A 21,897-nucleotide genomic window follows, 5' to 3' on the forward strand; every position below is an offset into this window, starting at 1 on the left:
TATCACAAGTCACGGGGTGATTCCCCCGAGCCCGGCGGTGCTGTCCTTCCGCGTGCGCACCGCCGCCCTGCTGTCACTGGACGAGGCTCGTCGGGACCCGCCCCGGTCCCGCCCCGACCGTGGCACCCCGCTGCCGGCCCCGCCTGCTCCCGGCCGCCCCTCTGCCGGCCCCTTTCCGGGAGGAGGATCTACGCCCCCTAAGGCGTCTGCGTCCTCGGGGGCAGCTGCTCTGGCGCCGAGTCCGCGCCGTGGGGAGGCCGAGGAGCCGGGCCAGCCCGCCCTGGGCTCCGGAGTACGGACGCGGGACGACCCGAGGGATGGCCCGTCGTCGCTGCAGGGGGCTGCCCAGGGGGACGGTCGGGGCTCTCGGGCCGGCGAGGCCCAGCCCCTGGCCCGTCGCCACTGGGGCGCCTTTGCGGGGGTCCGGCCCGTTCAGCCCCAGCGCGGGTTCAGCTAATGTTGAAGAGCTCGGGGGCCGTGGCCTTGGCCCCGTGTCTGGGTGGCTGTCCAGCTGGGAGGAGGGGAGGCCGACGCGGAGGGCAGTGGGCCTGATAAGGGGCAGGTCCTGGGCCGGTGGCGCTGCAGCCAGTTGGGGGCTGTAGGGACCTCAGAGGGGGGTTCTGAGCTCAGGAGCCATCTGGGAGGGATGGTGCAGGGAGCTCCCTTTGGAGATCCAGAACCTTCTGGAAGGTGGAGCTTGGGAAGCATGGTGAATGTGGCGCAGCAGCAGCCTGAATGGGTGCAGAGGAAATAGCCGCTGAAACCCTGGGGGACAGAATGGAGGTGGTTGCCTGGACCGGGGGCTGGCGAGGCATCTTTGGGGAGGGGCCTCAGTAAAAACTGAGCAGACCTGGCCTCCTCCTGTCTGCCAGTCGCAGCCCATTAAGCCAGTAGTTCTAGACAGAGTGGCGGGGAAGGGGCCGGGGCCTCAGAATCCCGGGGAGCAGCTTCAGCGCACGCACAGCGCTCAGCCCCCATGGGGCCTCACCATCATCGTCCCCCATATAGGTACCTGTGAGGGCTCCTCCTGTCAGAGAAAGACAGAATCCAAAGGGGCTAGAGTTTCTCCCATCCTTCTACTCCCGAGGGTCCACATCCAGAAAGAATGACGCTTCCCAAATTCAAGGACATCCTTTAATCACAAACTACTTATCCATGATCGAGCCAGGGGGTGGTTCATAAACACCTTGGGAGACAGCTCAGAACCCTCCCCAGAAACACTGACAGCTACGCTCTGCTCCCTCCCAGCACCTGGGCTGCCCTTCCTAGGGTGGCTTCTAGGTCAATGCCTGTGCCATGACCACGCCAGAATCCTGCTGTGAGCTCTTCTCGGGTAGAAGAAGAGGGGACCGGGGGTCTGCTCTGCCACTGGAGTCCCAGAAGCCTTGGCCAGGCTCGGCCCCCACGCCCACACTCTGGCCTGCCCGGCAGCCTCCACGAGCAACAGCCCTCCCCCTCCCCTGCTGGGTGCGGGAGCCCCCAGCCTACACGATGCCCTCCAGGCGCCTGCTCCTCCAGACCACCAGTGCCGTCACGAGCAGGGTCACCAGGATGGGCACCACGATGAAGGGGCAGAGGACACTGCTGGGCGGGTCCTGCAAGGCTCTGCCTGAGACGGGGCAGTCTCTGAAGTAGTGCTGGTGGACGGAGAGGAAGAACCTGTCCACCGCCGCGTTGGGCCAGAAGCAGTCCAGCTTCTGCGCCACGTGCCTGGTGCAGTCCGAGAGCTCTTCGTAGCTCCTGCAGATGGAGAAGCAGGTCGTCAGTCCCTGGTGGGCAGGGGATCAAGGTGGGACTCCAGCCAGGGGCTCCCCACCTCACTCCCCACTGGGGCGAGCTCCCCCAAAGTCCAAGCCCTGAGGCGGTGGCCCTGGCTTGAGAGACACAGGTCCTGCGCGGGTCCTGTGCGGGCTCCCTAGATGTCCTGCACGTGCTCACACCCCAGAAGGCAAGCTGGGGCTAAGGGATTCCAGGAGCTGGGATGCCACACCAAGGGCAAACGAGAAGATGGACCAGCCAGGCGTCTCCAGAAGGCAGCCTGGGACAGCGAGCCCTCAGGCGTGGGCAGATGTGCAGCCTCTTGAGCCCCTTGCTGTCTGCATCACCCCGAGCAGACGCCCCCCAGCCTGAAAGCCCGCCAGGTGTCCACAGGACTCACTGTGAAGCCTCCCAGGCCTACCCTGACCTCGCACCCCCCCATCTTCCCACACTTGCTGAGGAGTTTCCCACAGCACTGTCACCCTGCACTGCAGCGGGTTACAGATTTATTTTGCTTATTGAGTGTAAACACCGTGAGGTCAGGGATTTTGTCTATTTTGTTCACCTCTGTAATCCCAGTACCTAGAAGAGTACCTGGCACATGGCAAGAACCAGTCAATTTTTTATAAAAAAATTGTGGTAAAATATAAAGAACATACAATTTACCATTTCAACCATTTTTACCTGTACAGTCCAGTGGCATTAAATACTATTCCATCGTCGTGCAACCATCACCACCATCCGTCTCCAGAACTATTTTATTGCCAAATAGAAACTCTGTCCCCACTGAACACTCACCCCCATTTCTCCCTCAGTCCCTGGCAATTCCCATCTGTCTTTTGTCTCTATGAAATCTGACTACTCCAGGCACCTCATAAAAGTTGGCTCTACAATATTTGTCCTTTTGTGATTGGCTTATTTCACTGAACATAATGTCCTCCAGGTTCATCCATGTTGTAGCCTGGGTCAGAATTTCCTTCCTCTTTAAGGCTGAATAATATTCCATTGCTCGTACATACTTTATTTTGTTTATCCATTCATTGACGGACATTCAGGTTGCTTCCGTGTTTTAGCTATTGTGACAAATGCTGCTGCTATGAACATGGGTATGCAATTATCTACTCGAGTCTCGGCTTTCAATTCTTTTGGCTGTATATCCAGAAGTGGAATTGCTGGATCATATCTTAAGTCTGTGTTTAATTTTTTGAGTAAATTGTTTTTTTTAATTTAATTTTATTTATTTATTTTTTAAAAACATTTATTTTTGGCTGCATTGGGTCTTTGTTGCTGCGTGCGGGCTTTCTCTAGTTGCAGCGAGCGGGGGCTACTCTTTGTTGTGGTGTGCGGGCATCTCATTGCGGTGGCTTCTCTTGTTGCAGAGCACGGGCTCTAGGTGCGCGGGCTTCAGTAGTTGTGGCATGTGGGCTCAGCAGTTGTGGCTTGCGGGCTCTAGGTGTGCAGGTTCAGTAGTTGTGGCATACAGGCTTAGTAGTTGTGGCACGTGGTCTCAGTATTTGTGGTGCATGGGCTTAGTGCTCTACAGCAATGTGGGATCTTTCCGGACCAGGGCTCGAATCCGTGTCCCCGGCATTGACAGGCGGATTCTTAACCACTGCACCACCAAGGAAGCCCCTGTTTTTTAAGAAATGAAGATCCAGTGTTGGGGGAAATTAAAATGTATTCAGTAGTTTCCAGAAAGTGTCACTTCTGCTCAGAATGGAGAAAGCAACACAGAGTGTTGATCCCATATGAACAGCAAAAAAGCTGAAGAAACTACAAAATCATACATTTTCTTGAGTCCCTCGGAGAGCTGAGACTGCAAGGCAGGAAAGTAACCTGAGTCTCAAGGAGGAGAAGGACGCAGCTGCTGTACCAGCTACATAACAGCTGAACTGCCCAGGGCTTAGCGTGGGCTGGAGAGTCGTTCTGGAATTTCTGGGGCCCCAGATGCGGTGAGCGGGGTTCCATGACCATCTGCTCTTTCCCGTGAGGCTCCAGGGGGTGCTCGTGAGAAAGGTTAGGGGCGGGCAGGGGACTGGCTGCTGTTTGGGGCCAGGCACAAACACCACACATTTCCCAAACCTTCTCACAGAAGCAGCGACAGGCTTGGGGCCCTGGGGGATGAGCAGCTGATCTTCATGATCAGTGGCTTCAGCTGAACGGGCCTGAAGCCCTTCCTACTTCCCCAGACCCCGTGCCCACAGGGGTGCGTGGTTTTTCTAAGTGAATGAGGACTCGTGTTCCAAGTAGAAAACAGAAGTGGAAAAAGCCACGGGAAGTCAGGACAGACTGGGTCTCATTGTGAAAAAAATGAATTAGCACACGTCAAGGGCCTGGCACAAGGTAAGTGCAAGTGTGTCAGGTATTATTAAAAACCAAAGTCCAGACTTTTGAGCTGGTCGTCCATCAACCACAGGGCTGCATGTTACAAACACTAGCTTGAATGGTCGTCTTTTTCCCCACCTCAGACCCACTGAATCAACGTGTAGTTTTAGGTGTTCTGCAGACGCAGTGACACACAGTCAGTCCTAAATGTTGTTCCCTACGCTCTGCCTGAGGAGTGAAGCTGGGATGTCCCTAGAAGGAGGTGTTGCCACCTCCAGGCTGGCCAGCCAGGATGGGAAGGACCCCTGACCCAGGGACCTGTGACACCGGGGACCCCACGCTGAGGCCACGCTGAGGCTGAGCCCGTGGTGGGCTATTCTGGGACGAGGCACTCTCTCCTTGAAATACCCTTCCAGTCTGCAAAGCCATCCCCGTCTAAAAATATCCCTAATGGGCAGTCGGCTGCCCACTTCATCCTGTTTATTTATACCGAAGTAACAGCTGAAACTTTCAATAAATATTGTGAGCCCTGTCAGCAGGGATGTGATAAAAGAATTTCCTCCAGAGGACAGACATTCTTCTGTTCAAAAGAACATTGTGCTGACTGAAGGGGCCAAAATAATCATGAAAAAGTATGCTTGCTTTCACCCTCTATTTTCAGTTCTCATGTAATGGAATGATTATCCTTTTTCTTGGCCAGGACCTTCTGTTGTGGGCCCCTAAGTGAACTTTGCTTGGAATGTTCCTGAACACTGTGGTGGGAGTAGTTTCCAATATATCTGGGTCCCAAGTCAAGGCTTCTGGTACCATGCTTCATGGTTGTTTGACAGGAAGGTGCCCACTGATGCCCACAGGGGAGTCGTCTGCTCTGGGGACACCAACTAGCCCTGTCCGGCCCCGACGTGGAGTATGTGACTCTGGGCCCTGGTGCCCCACAGAACTGGGTTCAAATCCAGCTCCACCTCTTATGCTGAGTGATCCCAAGGGCCGCGTCTCACCCATCCAAACCTTGTTCTCTTTATTCAATGAAGAGACAGGTACCCACCTGACAGGGTTACTGGGCAGATCAAGTTAAACAAGGGCAAGGGCCTGATGTATAACAGGTGCCCCGTAAGTGGACAGCTTCCTGACAACTGGTGTGTGGCCCCTTAAGAGTCCATTTCTTATTCCATAAACTCGAGTAAACGTTGACCAGGCAATGTGTGTCTAAGCCCTCAGAATATCTGAGGAGGAACCACTATTTTGGTTCACTCTCTCTGGACCAGTATTTGCTTCCATCAACTCAGGACAATTCACAACCTGGTGGCTTCCAGCAGCTTTAAATACCTGCTGGGAGGAGGGGAGGTGGCACCCTCGGCACCCTGGCAGCCGGGGCAGGTGAAGGTGAACAGGGCCCATTTGAAGCCGGCCTGGGGAGCCTGACTAATAAGCAGGTGAAAACAATGTCTAACCTCACTTTTAAGGAAAAAAAGAAGCAAACATCCAAATAGAATCCATTTTCAAATGAAGAATATACTCAGGACTTCCCTGGTGGTCTGTCGGGTAAGACTCTGCACTCCCAATGCAGGGGGCCCAGGTTCCATCCCTGGTCTGGGAAATGGACCCTGCATGCATGCCACAACTAAGAGTGCGCACGTCGCCACTAAGACCTGGCATAGCCAAAATAAGTAAATAAATATAATAACAATAATAATAATAATAAAAGAACAAGGTAATTTAAAAAATGAGAATACTCAGTGCTGGTGAAGGTATAGTGAAATGAGGCAGGTGCTCGCATCATTGCTGGTAGAAGATAAACGGGTAAAATTTTTCCAAAAAGCAGTTCGGCAATTATGTATCGAGAACTTCAAAATCACAGACAGCCTTTGAGCCGGTAACTCTATTTCTGGGAATTATCCTAAGTCAATCACATGAAATGTAGATAAAAATAATGTAAGAAAATGAACATTACAGATTTATAATTATGAAAAAGAGCAAACAATAGGACAGTGAGGAAAAAATTGCTTATAAGAGCCTCGGCTATGTAGCTATTAAGATGATATTTAGGAGGAGGAAAATATTTATGTTACAATGTTGAACAAAAGGAAAAGCAGTTGAGACCAAATTATACAAACAATGTGCTTTCAGCATGAATGGTCCATGTAGGAGGGGAAGACCTCAGAATGTTAGGAGGACTTGTCACCACTAGAGGGTAGTGATATGAAGGACTTTTATTCTCCTATCTCCGCTTTCGGGGGCATTTTCCAAGTTTTCCGCAGTGAGCATACATTATTTTTATAATTATATTTTAGACAGCTCACTGAGGAAAAGGCCTGCAGAAAACTGGACATCGAGGTCCCCGAATCTGCAGCCGTGGGGCGCACATTTCCTCGTGTCTGGGGCAGCGGGGGGCCTTCGGCGCAGGGGACTCGTGTGCTGTTCTAACTCCCGAGCTGCGTGGGGTAAACCCCGTCCCAGGCAGGGCAGCGTCCCCACCACGGTGACACCCTCTCTCCCACCCTCTGCTTCCAGCACAAGGGGTTCTCCCGCCGCCACTCCAGTGGAAGGAGCTCTGGGAACCCCCGCCTAGGGGACACCTGGCTGGCAGCCCTGCTCCAGGCGGCAGTGCTGGGGGCTGCGCCCCTCCGAGCGACATAATGCGTTAGCTCGGTGGCTCAGCCGCCAGCGGGCCCTCGCACACCTTCAAGGCTGCAGAGCTCCGGATGTCCGCTCACTCCCCGAATGTCCCCAGGGCCTGGGCGGGCCGGCGGCTTCGCTCCATCACTCGCCTCCTCCAGGGTCTGGGTTGCCTCCGGGGTGGAACGGACCTCCCTGCCGTCCCCGCACGGATGCTGCGGGGATTAGACGCCGGGTCCCGAGGGGCGTGCGGACCTGGGGGCAGGGAGGGCCCTGAGGGTAGGTGGGGGGGGACGCAGGGGTGGGCTCCGAGGGCAGGACCCCCTTTCGCACCCATCCCCGCCGGCTCCCCGCCCCAGGCGCCCAAGGACACTCGGCTCCCAGGAGCGGCCCGGCCTCCCGGCCTCCTTGTAGGAAGGGCGAGGCTACCAGATGGCGCCCCCTTCCCGGGGACCTCCGCTCCTTGGTCCCTCCTCCCCTGATCCCTCTCCTAGGGACCCTCCCTCCTCCGCCTCACCTCGCCCCTCGCCGTCAGCACCCCGCTCGCTCCCTCCCTCGCCCCTGGCTCTCGAGGCTTCTCCCTCATCAGCAGCCCGGCGCACCTGCCTCCGCTCTTCCCGCCAGGTGAGGGGCCTTGGCGCTCTGCAGCCCTCGCTCCTTCCCTCCTCCGCCGGCGCCCAGACGGCAACATCCGACACCCGTGACATCCCCACCCCCATCTGAAGCCTTGGTCCAGTGCACAACGGGCGTCCACACCTGACTCCCGGGATGCCCCCCACCCCAGCCCCATCTCTCATGCCTGGGAAGCCTTGCCCCCTCTGAGTTGCCATGGATCCCCCATTTCCGGGGGTCCCCTCCCCTCCTCCAGCCCTGTCACTGTGCCCAGGAGTAGGGCAGAGTGACTAGCCTTGGTGGGTTATTACAACCACATTTCTAATACCAGCTTCCACTTCTCTGCACTGAGCATGGGCTGGGGCCTGGGCATCTCTGCTCCCCTTCTCCTCCCCCAACCCGCTTAGTCAGGGCAGCCATCAACACCCTCCCCTGCTTTCCTCCTCTCTGAAGCCCTGGGCTCCATTCACCATTGGCTCTTGGGGCCACAGCCCTGGCCTCTGCCTTCTGCCTCCCCCAGCCCACTGTCCACACAGACTCACCCTTGCTTCAGGCCTTCAACGCTCCCTGCTGCACCTGTGCTGGATTCAAAAGCCCTCATGTGGCCCCCACCTCTCCACTCTCAACTGTACCCTCTCCCTTTCACTGGCCACCCTGGCTGATACTTCTGCCTCAGGACCTTTGCACAAGCTGCACTTTCTACTTGTAAGGCTCTTAACCCCATCTTTAAAGGTCGACATCTGTGTATCCCTCAAACGTCACCTCCTCAAACAGGTGCTTTCTTACGCTTCAACCTCACTTGGATCCCCGGCAAAGTGGGGTTTTCCATCATAGTTGTGTCTTACTTTGTACCTGTGCTTTCACTCTTGATTATTCACTCACTGTTGGTCTCAACAACTTGACTGCAAACACCACGAGGGCAGAGAGAGTGTAGGGAAAAAAAGTCCCACTCATCCTGTTCACAGCAGTCATCTCAAAGGCAAGAGAAACAAAGGCAGAAGGAACAGAATGAGACAGATCTGCCTGGAGATGTGAGTAGGACAGCAGGAGTGGTGGTCTTAGCAAACACAGCACATTCCAGTGCAAAAGACAGTAAACGGGAAGAGGGGGCGTTTCACACTGAGAAGAGCGTTATTATCGTAGCTTCATAGGACAAAGACAGCCTACCGCTGCGAGTAATCGCGACGCACTCAACAAAATCTTCAGGTTAGGTGAATAGAAACTAGTATAAAAGTGAAAAATAAAGTTAATAAGCCTGACTCAGTGACTATATGAGGAAGTTTCTATCCTCCAGAGAATCAACAATCTTTTCAAAAGTCCCTGGATCCTACTTAGGCTCAAAGAAAAACTTGACAAATTCTCAAAGTGGAGATTTTAAGTCAGTATTCTTTGACTATAATATTAGAAACTAGAAATTAGTAAGAAAAGGATAAATTAAAAAAAAATGGAATCCCTAGAAACGGAAGATCACTCATATAATTTTAGGGTCAAACAAAGATTTAAAAATTCAAGGATAGGCTGTTAAGAAAAACTAATGGCAATACTGCACGTGAACATCGGTGAAATATAGGCAAAACTGAATTCTGAGAAAAATCTGCAGCTGTAAATTGTCTTATTACCAACCAAAAATAAATGAAAATAAATGAAGAATCCAAATCGAGACGTTTAAACAAAGAAGCACAAAATAAATCTCTGCAAAGGGCACATAATTTAAATGCATTAATAATTATTGAAAACTAATATTTATTGATATTTTAAAAAACATAAAACTGAAAAAGTAAATTCAACAGCTGATTCTTTAGAAAAATAGCTACAATGAAATCACATTTCTGGATAGTCTAATCCAGAAAAAAAGCAGAGAAAACACCACTGTACAAAACCTCAGATGAAAGATTAGAACAAGTATGAGATGAACGTACAAAACATGTGTGTTAAAAATCGGAAAATCCTTGAGGAATTGGGATGCTTTTTGGGGAAACAATAAATTATCAAATCTTGATTTAAAAAGTAGAAAATCTGAGAAGAAAAAACAGAAAAAGTTGTTAAAGAATTACTTTCACAGAAGGTGCTAGGCCCGGGTAGTTCTTTCAAATTCTTAAGATCACACCTAGGGGCAGGACAGGAATAAAGACCCAGATGTAGAGAACGGACTTGAGGACACAGGGAGGGGGAAGGGTAAGCTGGGACGAAGTGAGAGAGTGGCATGGACATATATACACTACCAAATGTAGAACAGATAGCTAGTGGGAAGCAGCTGCATAGCGCAGGGAGTTCAGCTTGGTACTTTGTGGCCCCCTAGAGGGGTGGGATAGGGAGGGTGAGAGGGAAGGAGACGCAAGAGGGAAGAGATATGGGGACATATGTGTATGTATAACTGATTCACTTTGTTATAAAGCAGAAACTAACACACCATTGTAAAGCAATTATACTCCAATAAAGATGTTAAAAAAAAATTCTTAAGATCACAGAAAAAGATGTCAAGCTTCCCAGTTCTTTGAAAAAGTTAACAAAACCCTGATCCCAAACCTCTTAAGATGACTTCCCATGTGCCTCAGAACACTCGCGAACAAGCAACAGATGTTCACTTTCACTTATAAATAGACATAGAAGTCCTGTTTAAGCGGCTGGCAATTTTAAGCTAGCCGTATACCATAGAATAAAGTAGGTTTATTTCAGGAATGCTTTAATGCTATTATGATAAAATCACACTTCGATCTGTCAAAGGAAAATAACATATAATCATTTCAATACACGTTGAGAAGGCATTTGATAAAACTGAACATTCGTTTCTGATTTTAAAAGACCCCAACCTTGTAAAGCCCCAAGAAGTTCTTCTTAATGTGATAAAAAAAAATCTCTCTCAAGCCAGTAGCAAACACCACATTTGCTACTGAGGCATTTTCATCACTGTCAGGAATCCATTTAGTTAATTTGTAGGTGGCCAGGTCTGTCTTCTCCCTTGTGGTTTCCACCTTTGGCGTCAGGGCTCCCACCCAAGGCTTCATAGTCACCACAGAGCCCTTCCAAGGCGGGGAGGGGCTGCCCGCGCATCGGGCTACTTCCTCTGGCGACAGAAAGCCACAGAGGGGCCTGGCCTATGCTAGGCTTGGAGCGAGACTGCCCGCCAGCTCATCTCTGCAAAGGGACTCTGACCACAGACAGGAGGGCCGAGTGGCCTTCAGGGTGGGTAACCAAGCCCACGTGGGGTACTTCTCCCACAACCCACGGTGGGCGCACGGGAGCTGCCCGGAGGCAGTGCAGGACAGGGCATCTTTTGTTTTTCTTGACGCTGCAGGGAGCATATAAGGAAGTCCTGTTAATGGTTTGATTCAAAACATTTCACTTCCAACCCTGGTGTCATCTGGGAACGCGTGCTGGGCCGGCAGGACCCAAGCCGGCGGTGCACCTGGAGCCCGCCCGCACCTCCGGGACTTGCAGTGGGGGTCGGTCTGTACAACGAAGGCCTTCCTAAACCAGGCAGATCAGAGAGGTCCCATCAAGCTGGGAGAGTCCAACGAGACCAAGTGACAGGAGTTGTCATGCATTTCCGCCGGCCCAGGGCTGACCTACAGGACACCTCGCCAGGAACGTTTTGAAATCAGTGTGAGCACAGCGTGCAAACTCACACTTGCAGAGGAATGTTTCCAAGGTTCTGACTACGTTGTAGCACAGGGACTCCTGGCATCTGGGCCACCCCGTTCTCCCTGGGAGCACTGGGAATTGCCAGGAATGACAGCACTGGTGAGCCCGCGCTAGGAGGTGTCCACTAAGACTCTCGGATCAGTAAATGAACAGAACAACGCTACAGGCTTCATACAGAGCCTGCTGGACGGCGGAGGTGAATTCCATCTCCCATCTTCGTGACCAGCTCCCTGGCTAACCTGTACCACCCCGACTGCGGGCATTTGCTGAGCGAGGTGGACGGACGCCATCCTCTCGGAAAATGAACGATACGAATAAAGCGGAGAATAAAGATCCTTGGAGGGGTTTTCCAAGGCAAGAAGAGGAAGACAAATGGAAATGGGCTGGTTTTTTCTCCGCTGGGTAGGAGACAACAATCCCTCCGGAAACACTCCCAGCCCATCTGGAGGTACCGTCAGCGGAACAATGGTGGAAGCAAGGTGGTCGGGGAAGACGGTGGGACCCCACTGTTGAACAAGCTCTCTTTGGCCCCATCCTCGCCATGTCCCCTCCCACCCCGGGCCTTTGGCTTCACCCCTTCTGTCTTTCGCTCTCTCAGTCTCTCTTCTCCTGGCCTGGAGCCAGCCTGGCTGTCCCACCCCTGAGACGTTCCACCAAGGAAAATGTGTCAGTGGAGTTTGGGAGATGCTGCACAGACAGGTTCCCCCCCCCCCCCCCACAGTACAGACAGGCCCTGAGGGGCTTCGGGAACCCAGTCCTCGATTCCCCTAGAACCGAGTCCTTCTCCACCTGCTCCCCCAGGACCCCCCACCCTGCGGACACGGAGGAGTGCGAGCCCGTCTCCTCTCTCACGGTCTTCTTTCTGGCTGCTTCTCAGGGCTCACTTAGGAACGACCTGCTCCCTGACCCTCAGGCCGGAAGGGATTTCACGCCTCCTCTTCCGGAGGGGTGTGGTTCTCCCAGCCCTGCTTCTACAGCAGGGAGGCGGGAGAGTCCTCTCGCTGCTGCTCCGGTCCTCCCACCCCCGCCTGCCGACATCCCGTTCTCCAACCTCCAACCCAGTACTTTGGGGATACACCTCCTGAACGCCACCTCTGCGCCCCGCGGCTCCCCTCCCCGTATCTCGCCCATCCCTCTGCTCGTGCTGCAGCTGCCCACTTACTGTCCGTCCTCCCTGGACTGAGACCTCAGGGAGGGCAGAGCTCAGCTCCCTGCTGTACTCCGGGCCCCGGGACAGGCGCACCGTAAGGCTCAGTGCACGACGGTCAACGGATGCTGTGTCTGCAACTCCAGGAGCCGCTCGGAGCCCTTGTTCCCCGAGCCTGGGCTGGGAGGGAGGGGGTGTTGGGGGTCACCGCCCCTTCCAGCCTGGGCTGCCCTGGGGCCCCAATGTGGGCAGAGGAGCCCTGGGGGCATCTGGGGTTCTTGCCTGGATATGGGGTCTGCCGTGGGGAGTCCAAGGCCCCCAGTACACACACCTCTCAGAAGCACAGGCTGCAGCCCCTACGTTCAGAGCTGTCAGTTCCCATGGCAGCCACACAACCGGGCCCTCGGACTCCGGGGAAGGAGCGGGCGAATGCCCTGAGCAGATTCTTCAGCTCGGCATCCAGACCGGCAGGCCAGGCCACCTGGAAGCAGTGAGGGCAGTCACGTGGGGGCTGGGCTGTGGGAGGGGCCGTGTGGGGCCCTGTGTGGAGTGGGAAGGGTGCCCCCTCCTCCAGGCAGTGCACGTGGCTTGGGTAGAGGAGCGCAAGCTAGATTTCAGCTTCTACCTCGGCTAGCTGCCCCGTGAAGCTGCTGTACGTCCTTGGGCAAGAGACTCAGGGTCTCTGAGCTGTGGACTCTCCATCCGGGCAGACAGCCCAGGGCTGAGATGGAGGCCAGGGAACCAATGCACGTGGGAGTGGTCCCCACTCCCCGACCCCCGTGGGGAGAAGCGCCCAACCAAGGCAACTGCTGTCAACTGAGGACGCCAGTGCTTTCCTATGTTTCTGGAAGATTTCAACAGAGTTTGGTGGATAACCCAGAGCTCTGCCACCGCACGGGGCAGCTCGTGACCCAGCCCTGGTGTCCTGAGCTTGGCCCCGGTCAGGCCACGGCACCTGTTCCCTCTCCAGGGTCTGCAGACAGAGCATCAGCTCCTTGCTGGCCCCCAGGCTTCCTCAGCCGGGCCCAGCCTGCGAGACGCGCCCACGGGGCAGGAGCAGGAAGGCCTAGAGGGGGCGAAGGGGCTGCTGGGCACCGGGCTGGGAGATCAGGTTCTAGGGACCCAAGGCTGCAGAGACCGAGCGAGGCAGGTACCTGGACGGGGCGGGTGGTGCTCACCCTTCCGCGTCTCCAGACGCCCTACTGCAGTTGTGGGGCTGGTCGGACATCCACAAGGGGTTCTGGGCTCCTGCTGGGAGCACGTGCACGCTGGGCCCTGGGACAGGCCAGGCCCAGTTCTCATGCCCCGGGCGATGGATGACCCGTAACTAAGAGGGAGCTGTGGGCATGCAGAATGCGGACCCGCTCAGACTGGGCTATGCAGCCCACAGACCCCCCGCAGCCGGCCGTGACCCCCGATGGCAACACGCCGCACCCCCGTGACAGCGGAAGGCCTGGCCCGCTGCCGTCCAGAGGACAGGACACACTACGGCTATTTACGTGGAGACCCCTCACAGCTGCTCCCCCACTTACAGACCGGGGAGCTGGGGAGGGGCCCGAGCGACGGGCCCCAGGTGGCAGCGAGGTGGTGGCCCCGGGGCCCGCGTCGGCTTTGCGTGGCTCCGCCACGTAGGCCGCTGTCCCCTGCTCCCCGCTGAAGCCCCTCCTGGGGAGGGGCACCCTGGCCTCTCGGCCTCCTCCCCTGCGCCTGTTCTGTGGGCCCTGCTCCTCGCAGGAAGGAATCTGGGCGCCTCTGCTCAGGCCGGCAGGAAGCGAGAGGTCTCTAAAGCCATCCCCGGCTCCGCGTGCAGCTCGCCTGGGCACCAGGCTCTCCACGGGTGGCGGGGCACGATGCCTCCTCGGAGAGCAGGCCGCCGCGGGAACCAGGCTCCAGGCTCATGGAGACAAAGCCACAGTTTTGAGATTCAGTGGGTGTCCTCCGAGGCCTGGCAGGTGGGGCGAGACTGGGCCCGCAGTGATCCCGCCCTGGGCTCTGAGAACGCTGGGGGCTATGCCCACCGTGGGCCCAGCCGCACGTGACCCGCTCTGACTCGCTGCAACCCTGGGACCTCCTGGGACCCCTGGGCGGACACCCGGGTCTAGCAAGGTGAAGCCACCGGCCGGCCGCACCCGGGCCTGCCAGGACCTCAGGGCTCCCGCCCCCCCACCCCCCCCCGCCCGGGACAGGGGTGAACACACGTGTCCGGGCGCATTAGGCAGGACAGCCGGGCGCTATATTTGGATACTAACACCCCGGGGACATTATCCTTGTGAAACAACGCTGGCGGCTGGAGGGTAGGGCTTCCTCCTCCAGTCCCCCCTCAGCCCTGCCCCCAGGGCCCTGTGGAGCACTGCTCTCTGCCCGCCCTGCCCAAGAGGCCCTTTGTCTCCCTGATGCACTGGATTCTCCTGAGGGAGCTTCCCAAAGCCTTGAAGGACCGACCCACATATCCCACTAGCTTGCTGCCTCTGTCAAGGTGGCCCCCTTCCCTCTGTGCCCCTCCTGCCCCACCCCCCCGCCTTGTTCAGAGCTCAGGGCAACACTGAGTGTCGGGGAAGGGCCGTGGAACATTCCACACCACGGAACATCGACCAGTGGTGGACTCAGTACTGAGCCTCAGTGCTTCCCCCTTTAAAATGGAAACAGTGGTCCTGGGCTCACAGCAAGGGGGTGTGAGTCCCCCCTCCCCGCCCCAGTAGGAGGCAGTCATGAGGCTAAGAAGCCCCCACTGAGGTGCCCACCACACCCCGCACACGGGTACCTGGCCATCCCTGACCTCACAGCTGTGGAGGAGCCTCTGTCTCTGAAGGAAAGCCCCCTGAGGGCAGGCACCGTTTGTCTCCCAGTCCAGCCCCGAGTGGGCACTGCAGGTGGGGGAAGGAAGGGAGCGTGGCCTCTCCTAACTCGATGGGGCCACTGAGACCTGCCAGCAGGTGGGACATTCACGCGGAACTCCGCATGGGCCTGGCATGGGACACGCTGTCAGGAAACGTGAAACGGCCCGCCTGTCTGGTCAGGCGTGCAGACGCCAGGCTGGCGGGAGGGGAACACAAAGAAATGCCCCACCCTGGGCTGCTTCCAGGAAAGCATGCAGGGTAGCATCAGCGGTCACGCTGGCACGGCACGGCAGCCTGCATCCCCCAGGGTCCCATGAAGATGACCTCCGGGCGGGGTGGCACTATCCCAGGCCAGGTCACTGCGCCACCAGGACAGGGGACAGTGGCCGTGGCTTCTCTGTACCCCGACAGCTTCTTGCCCTATCCTCGCCCTGGGCAGAAGGCCATGCCGGCTGGCAGGGTGACCCCTCACCAGGTTCCTGCAGGGCGGCCTTGACACCCAGTGGGGGGTTGCAGCTGGGGGCCATCCCTTCCTACTGCTGGGGTTCACCCCCAGGGAGTGTGAGGGGCTCCCCAGCAGCCAGGGTGCTGGGAGGAGGTGTGTCCAGGTCCCGAAGCCTAAACCCACAGGGCTGTGGCTCCAGGAAAGGGAGTCTGCTCCCTGCGGCCCCTGCTGCTGCCCAGTGGAGAAGAAACATAACCAAGTAGGGTAGGAGCAGGCCACCCCTGGCCCCCCGGCCTGGCGACACTCTGTCCCACCTCCCCAGGAACACGTGCCCGTGCAGGAGGGCAAGCCACTGTCACCCCCAGCGAGGGCAAAGCTCCCAGTCATCCTCAGGGGCTTCTTCGTGACCCCAAATCACCCTGGGACACAAGCTTGGACCAGAGGCAGCCCCAGCGCACCGGGAGGATGAAGACACATGGAAGTAAGTGTCACGGGGACCCTGCAGACCACGCTGGCTTCTGGGAGGAGGTCTCAAAACTCCCCCACCTGCTCTGGGACCAAGTGGAGAGGGGGTGTCAGGCATTGGTGCTGCCCATCGACTCATGGCCCCAGTGGTCCTGGCTGCCAGGGTATGAGGACATGTGTCTTGAGAGCTGCCCCCAGGCAGCCCTGACTCAGTCACGAGGGCTCCAGGCACACGTCCTGTGTGCCTGCCCTACGCCTCTGCCATCTCTTCCTGGTCCCATAATTCTAGCAACCCATGAGCAACCACGCCCGAAAAAAGGAGTTCATATTTAAAAGACAAACCAAAATCTCTTCTGCCTCCTCTGATAACATAATGAAAACCCAGAGACGATGGGACAACAGCTACGTGAACTTCAGAAAGCAAGGCTGTTCATCGTAGGTTTATTATCCTGTCAAGCTGCCACTCGAGTTACAAAGCCAGCGAAAAGCTCCTTGGAAATTTCTGAGGTCTGAGAAAGTACTAATTACATGGCTTATTTCTAGGGTCTACTTCAAATAGTTGCGTGAATTGAAAAGAGGCATGTGAAAGGGAATGATGATGTTAAAAATAATGACATGTTTGAGTTAACAGTCTATTTGCACAGATAAGTAACCAAGAGCCCTGTCAGATCAACAGTTATTACTGATAAAATTCAGAACAACAAAGAGTACAAAAAAAAACGAAATAGAGGCAGAGAGAAAGAAGTAGGGTTTAGAACATTAGCTGACATCAATGAGGAGAGGCAGAGAGGAAGAGATAGGTAGATAGACAGATAGATGGACTGCAGGATGGATAGATAGACAGGTAGGTAGGTAGACAGAGGTAGATAGATAGGATAGGTAGGTAGGTAGATGGATACAGATAAGTAGATAGAGGGATAGAGGGGTAGATAGATAAGTAGATAAATGGATAGATACATAGATAGATAGACAGAATAGGTAGGTATGTAGGTAGATGGATACAGATAAGTAGATAGAGGGATAGATGGATAGAGGGGTAGATAGATAAGTAGATAGCTGGATAGATAGATAGATGGACAGATTGACAGACAGATATGGAGGAAGCCAAAACCCCAGAGACTCCTGCTCTTTCATCAAGTAGAAGCCAAAGTATGTCGTTTGATAACGTAAGCAAATCAGTACAGGAATAAGCACATCTGTGTTTCACATTTCATGGCCGGTTGAGTGAAAAAATAGCTTTGCCAATATTTCCACCTCCTTTAAAAGGTAAAAGAAAATACATCATGTTTCAACGATAGGGAGAAGAGGAAAGAAATCAGCAACCAAAAGTGGAGTGCCTGAAAATAGAACAGAAAGGACAAATGTGATGTAACCTTCTTTGCTTCAAGGCTTGTCACTCTCCAGATGGAACAAATAAAAGCCAGCAATAAGCTGCCTGCAAGCGAGACGATAAAGACGGAATCAGACGGACGCCCGAGAAGAGCTACCGGTAAACTCCAAGCAGCTGAAACACTAGGGTTTTGATGTCAATATGAACCCAAAGATCATTAAAGCGAAAAGTATTAAGTATGATGAGGAGACATATAATGATGTTTCATGGTTGGTAACGGCCACATGATAACATGGAATCTCAATGTTATAAAAACAGAGCAAAATATAGACATAAGACCCGCTAGAAAAATAGAAACAATAACAATATGATTAGAATGGAAGAACCGAATCATCGTCAAGCACACAAAAAATTCAGAAACACACAAAGGGCTGGATAACACAACAACGCAGAATTCATGATTGTTTTGGTGGGAGTTAAACAGAATGAACAGAACATGCTTCATTTTTGAGTATTCATGGTATGTTCAGAGAAAGGTCATCATATACCAGATCTCAAAGAAAACCTCAATAAAAATACAAGAGCAGAAATGATTTGAGCTATGTTCTCTCACTACATCAAGAAGAGATTAAGAACCAAATAGAAATAAAACATATGATAATTAAAACACACTTGCCTAGAAATAGAGACACAGATGCAGAGAACAAATGTATGGACACCAAGGGGGGAAAGTGGTGGTGGGGTGGTGGTGGGATGAATTGGGAGATTGGGATTGACATGTATACACTAATATGTATAAAATAGATGACTAATAAGAACGTGCTGTATAAAAAATAAATAAAATAAAATTCAAAAAATAAAAGAAAGAAAATACACTTGCCTAAAGAAAAAGCTGTAAACAAAACGAAAAGACAGCCCTCACAATGGGAGAAAATAGTTCCAAACGAAGGGACCAACAAGGGTTTAATCTCTATACAAAGAGCTCATTCAGCTCAATATCAAAAAAACCCAAACAACCCAATCAAAAAATGGGCAGAAGATCTAAACAGACATTTCTCCTAAGAAGACACACAGATGGCCAAAAAGCACATGAAAAGATGCTCAACATCACTAATTATTAGAGAAATGCAAATCAAAACTGCAATGAGGTATCACCTCACACAGGTCAGAATGGCCATCATCAAAAAATCTACAAACAATAAATGCTGGAGAGGGTGTGGAGAAAAGGGAACCCTCCTGCACTGTTGGAGGGAATGTAAATTGATACAACCATTATGGAGAACAGCACGGAGGTTCCTTAAAAAACTAAATATAGACTTACCATGTAATCCAGCAATCCCACTCCTGGGCTTATATCTGGAAAAATTATAATTTGAAAAGATACATGCACCCCAGTGTTCACTGCAGCACTTTATACAATAGCCAAGACATGGAAGCAACCTAAATGTCCATCGACAGAAGAGTGGATAAAGAAGATGTGGTATATATATGCAATGCAACATTACTCAGCCATAAAAAAGAATGAAATGATGCCATTTGCAGCAACATGGATGGACCTAGAGATTGTCACACTGAGTGAAGTAAGTCAGACAGACAAATATCATATGATACTGCTTATACGTGGAATCTAAAAAATGACACAAATGAACTTATTTACAAAACAGAAATAGAGTCACAGATGTAGAAAACAAACTTATGGTTACCAGGGGGGAAAGAGGGGTGGGGGAGGGATAAATTGGGAGATTGGGATTGACATTTACACACTATTATATATAAAATGGATAATTAATAAGGACCTACTGTACAGCACAGGGAACTCTACTCAATACTCTGTAATGACCTATATGGGAAAAGGATCTAAAAAAGAGTGGATACATGTATATGTATAACTGATTCACTTTGCTGTACACCTGAAACTAACACAACATTGTAAATCAGCTATAATCCAATAAAAAATTTTTATAGAAAGAAAAGAAAAAGCTGTCTGAAGAAGAAAATACCTGTCTATTAAGAAAAAAGGATGGAAAAACGGACATAAAATCTACAGAAAGTGAGGAAGGAGGTCCTTAGGAAGAATCATCAGGTTTAAATGCCTTTATTATGTTTAAAAAAGTGAGAAAAAATGATGAACTAAGCATCTAAATGATATCTTAGGAAAGAAGTACATATTTTTTAAAAGAGGTGAGAGTGAATGCTGAGTTAATGCCAAAAATTTAAAAGAGCCATTGTTACGTAAAGCCTAGCCTATTCTGTAAAGACTATAAAAATGGGCACAATTAATGAGGAAGTGGGCCTCCTGATTTCCCTTTGATGATTGAGGTGGCATCCACCCAAAGGAAAAAAGGGGGAGAGAAACACGAAGATAAAACAAAACTTGGATATAGAGGATAGTAAACATTTAAAGGGATACTACGCATCCTTGTGTTTTAGTGAGAAATCTGGAGGATACGGCCCAAATAAATATAGCTGAAATACAAATAGGAAATAAGAAACAGCCAAAATTCATCAATAGTGGAGGAAGAAACTGGAGAAAGGAATTCCCCAAACCACCCAGAGCTGATGGCTTCGATGATGAGTTCATTCAAACTTCCGAGGGAACATCAGTTATTTCCTACCCTTGACCCCAATCGTCAGCTAAACACATATATTCCATTAGGCCAATAGGAGTCTGATCCTAAAACCCGATTAAGGAAACTCGAACAGAGGGAAATCAGGAACTGTCAATCAAGAAAATGCCATTATGGGACTTCCCCGAGGTCCAGTGGTTAGGACTTGGCGCTTCCATTGCAGGGACGCGCCGGTTCCATCCCTGGTCGGGGAACTGAGATCCCGCGTGCCGCACTGTGCAGCCAAAAAAATAAAGAAAAAGAAAAAGCTGTTATACTATTTTCACTGGGGAGAAAACAGAGGCCCACAGAGAGTATAAGCAGTGAAAGAATCAGCAGGATTCGTGCCCAGGTGGTCCTATCGGAGCTCCACACTTCTTCTTTCCCCACACTTGTTTTTTCTACTGATTGCTAAAAGACAGCACCCAAAGGTAACAAGTGGTCAATCCAACTAGGCCAGCTGCCAATCCTCAGGATGCTTGGGGGGGGGGGGGGCTGCAGGGATCCCCATGGGAAGGACTCTTGCAAACAGGTGACGCTTCCTGAGTTGACTGATTGATACTGGCCGGCTCAATTAAGATCTCAATAGGACTTTTAATGGAATTTGGCAAAATGGTTCTCCAGTTGTTTCAGCAAAATAGGTGGAAAATATATCAAAGAGAGCACAACACAATGTGAAATATAACAAAAATGAACACACTCGTCTCGGAGGACCTCTCCTAAACTGTAGAAAATATCATAAAGCCATGATAATTTAAGTGGTGGAATATGCCCCCAAAACATAGGTTAAAATTAACTGAAATAGACTCTAATGTGTACAAGAAGGTATTAAATGTGTTAAACTAAGAAGAACTGAACGACTGAGGTAGGAAAAACTGTTTAACAAATTATGTTAGGATAATCGAGATAGGAAGGATATAAATTTTAATTCATGGCTTAATGTAACTACCCACTGTGTTAAGAAGATAAACATTATTTCACAATACAGAACAACTGAATAGAAAGAGAACGTAAAATGTATGGCCACGTGACTCGACTGAATTTGTGGAACAGATAGGACCCCGCCCAAATCACAGAGCTCTGGGGAGAGAGCGGGGGCACACGCTTAACTGAATAACTAACTGAAACATAGAAAATTAACATCACCAGAATAAACACAAATGGAACATGAAGCTATTTAGAACAAAATGACAGAGAGCTAATCTCTACCATAGTCAAGAGTTTGTAAAAGCAAATTAAAAATACCCCCAGCGGGGCTTCCCTGGTGGCACAGTGGTTGAGAGTCCGCCTGCCGATGCAGGGGACATGGGTTCGTGCCCCGATCCGGGAAGATCCCACATGCCGCGGAGAGGCTGGGCCCGTGAGTCATGGCCGCTGAGCCTGCGCGTCCGGAGCCTGGGCTCCGCAACGGGAGAGGCCACAACAGTGAGAGGCCTGCGTACTGCCAAAAAAAAAGAAAAAAAAATACCCCCAATGACTCAAGTATAAATAGCAAAGGTTAAGGTCAGATAATCTGTGTTTGAGAAAAAGCAAATTGCAAACAACTGAGGGAGAACAGCTCAATCCTCCTAGGGGCCAAAGATGGGCAAATTGAAACCAAAAGGAAATCTCATTTAAACCTGCAAAAATAGTCTCTACAAACTCAATACTCAGGAATCTATATGGAAATACATATTTTCCCATATGTTGCTGGTAATGTAAATTAGTGAAATTCTTTAAAAGGGCGACTGGGCCAAACCTATCAAGAACCACAGAATGTTCATGGCATGTGTTGTAGCAAGCCCACATGCAAGAATTCTTAAAGAAATTAGTCAAAAAGGAAGTAAGGCTCGGCGTACAAAAGTTCTTATAGCAGCATCATTTATAATATCAAAACCCTGGAAAAGGCTCAACACAAGTAGGACTGGAAATATCAGGACATGTTAATTTGGCCTTCCTGCCATCGACCTAGGCTGCCTCCCCTGCCCTGGCAGTGAGGGTCAACTCACCTCCCTGCTACCCCAAAGGAGCGTGTTTTGAACAAAGTGTGGTCTCCATTTCTAAGACAAGGCGCTGAAGAAGAGGGATCTCAGACCTAAGGCCTGTCCCGAGCGTGTCCTGCAGGGCCCCCTGCG

The 21,897-nt window shown here is 52.0% G+C and overlaps 1 protein-coding gene and 1 long non-coding RNA gene across 6 annotated transcripts in view; both read right to left on the reverse strand.

Annotated features, from left to right (window-relative positions):
- The window catches only part of RAMP1 (receptor activity modifying protein 1), a 59,267-nt gene that overhangs the window by 10,144 nt on the left and 27,226 nt on the right, over positions 1–21,897 (reverse strand). Inside the window, exon 3 of one of the 3 annotated variants that reach the window (XM_067740069.1) lies at positions 1,121–1,740. The exons of the other annotated variants lie outside the window; for them this stretch is intronic. Within the exon in view, the coding sequence (XP_067596170.1) occupies positions 1,485–1,740 (256 nt within the window). The 3' untranslated portion in view covers positions 1,121–1,484. Of the gene's footprint in view, positions 1–1,120; positions 1,741–21,897 lie in introns of those variants that run through there. 3 annotated transcript variants of the gene reach the window in all.
- LOC137226049 (uncharacterized) lies at positions 9,109–14,242 on the reverse strand. Of its 3 annotated transcripts, none has more exons than XR_010944133.1 (5): positions 13,633–14,242; positions 13,255–13,438; positions 12,432–12,581; positions 12,116–12,280; positions 9,109–10,600 (listed from the first exon to the last, which is right to left on the reverse strand). It is a non-coding gene; the product is annotated as an uncharacterized lncRNA (long non-coding RNA). The 3 variants fall into 3 exon arrangements; XR_010944132.1 differs by having other exon boundaries at positions 9,109–10,779; XR_010944131.1 differs by lacking the exon at positions 12,116–12,280.

This window comes from Pseudorca crassidens, chromosome 6 (genome assembly GCF_039906515.1).
Source record: "Pseudorca crassidens isolate mPseCra1 chromosome 6, mPseCra1.hap1, whole genome shotgun sequence".
Classification (NCBI taxonomy): Eukaryota; Metazoa; Chordata; class Mammalia; order Artiodactyla; family Delphinidae; genus Pseudorca; species Pseudorca crassidens.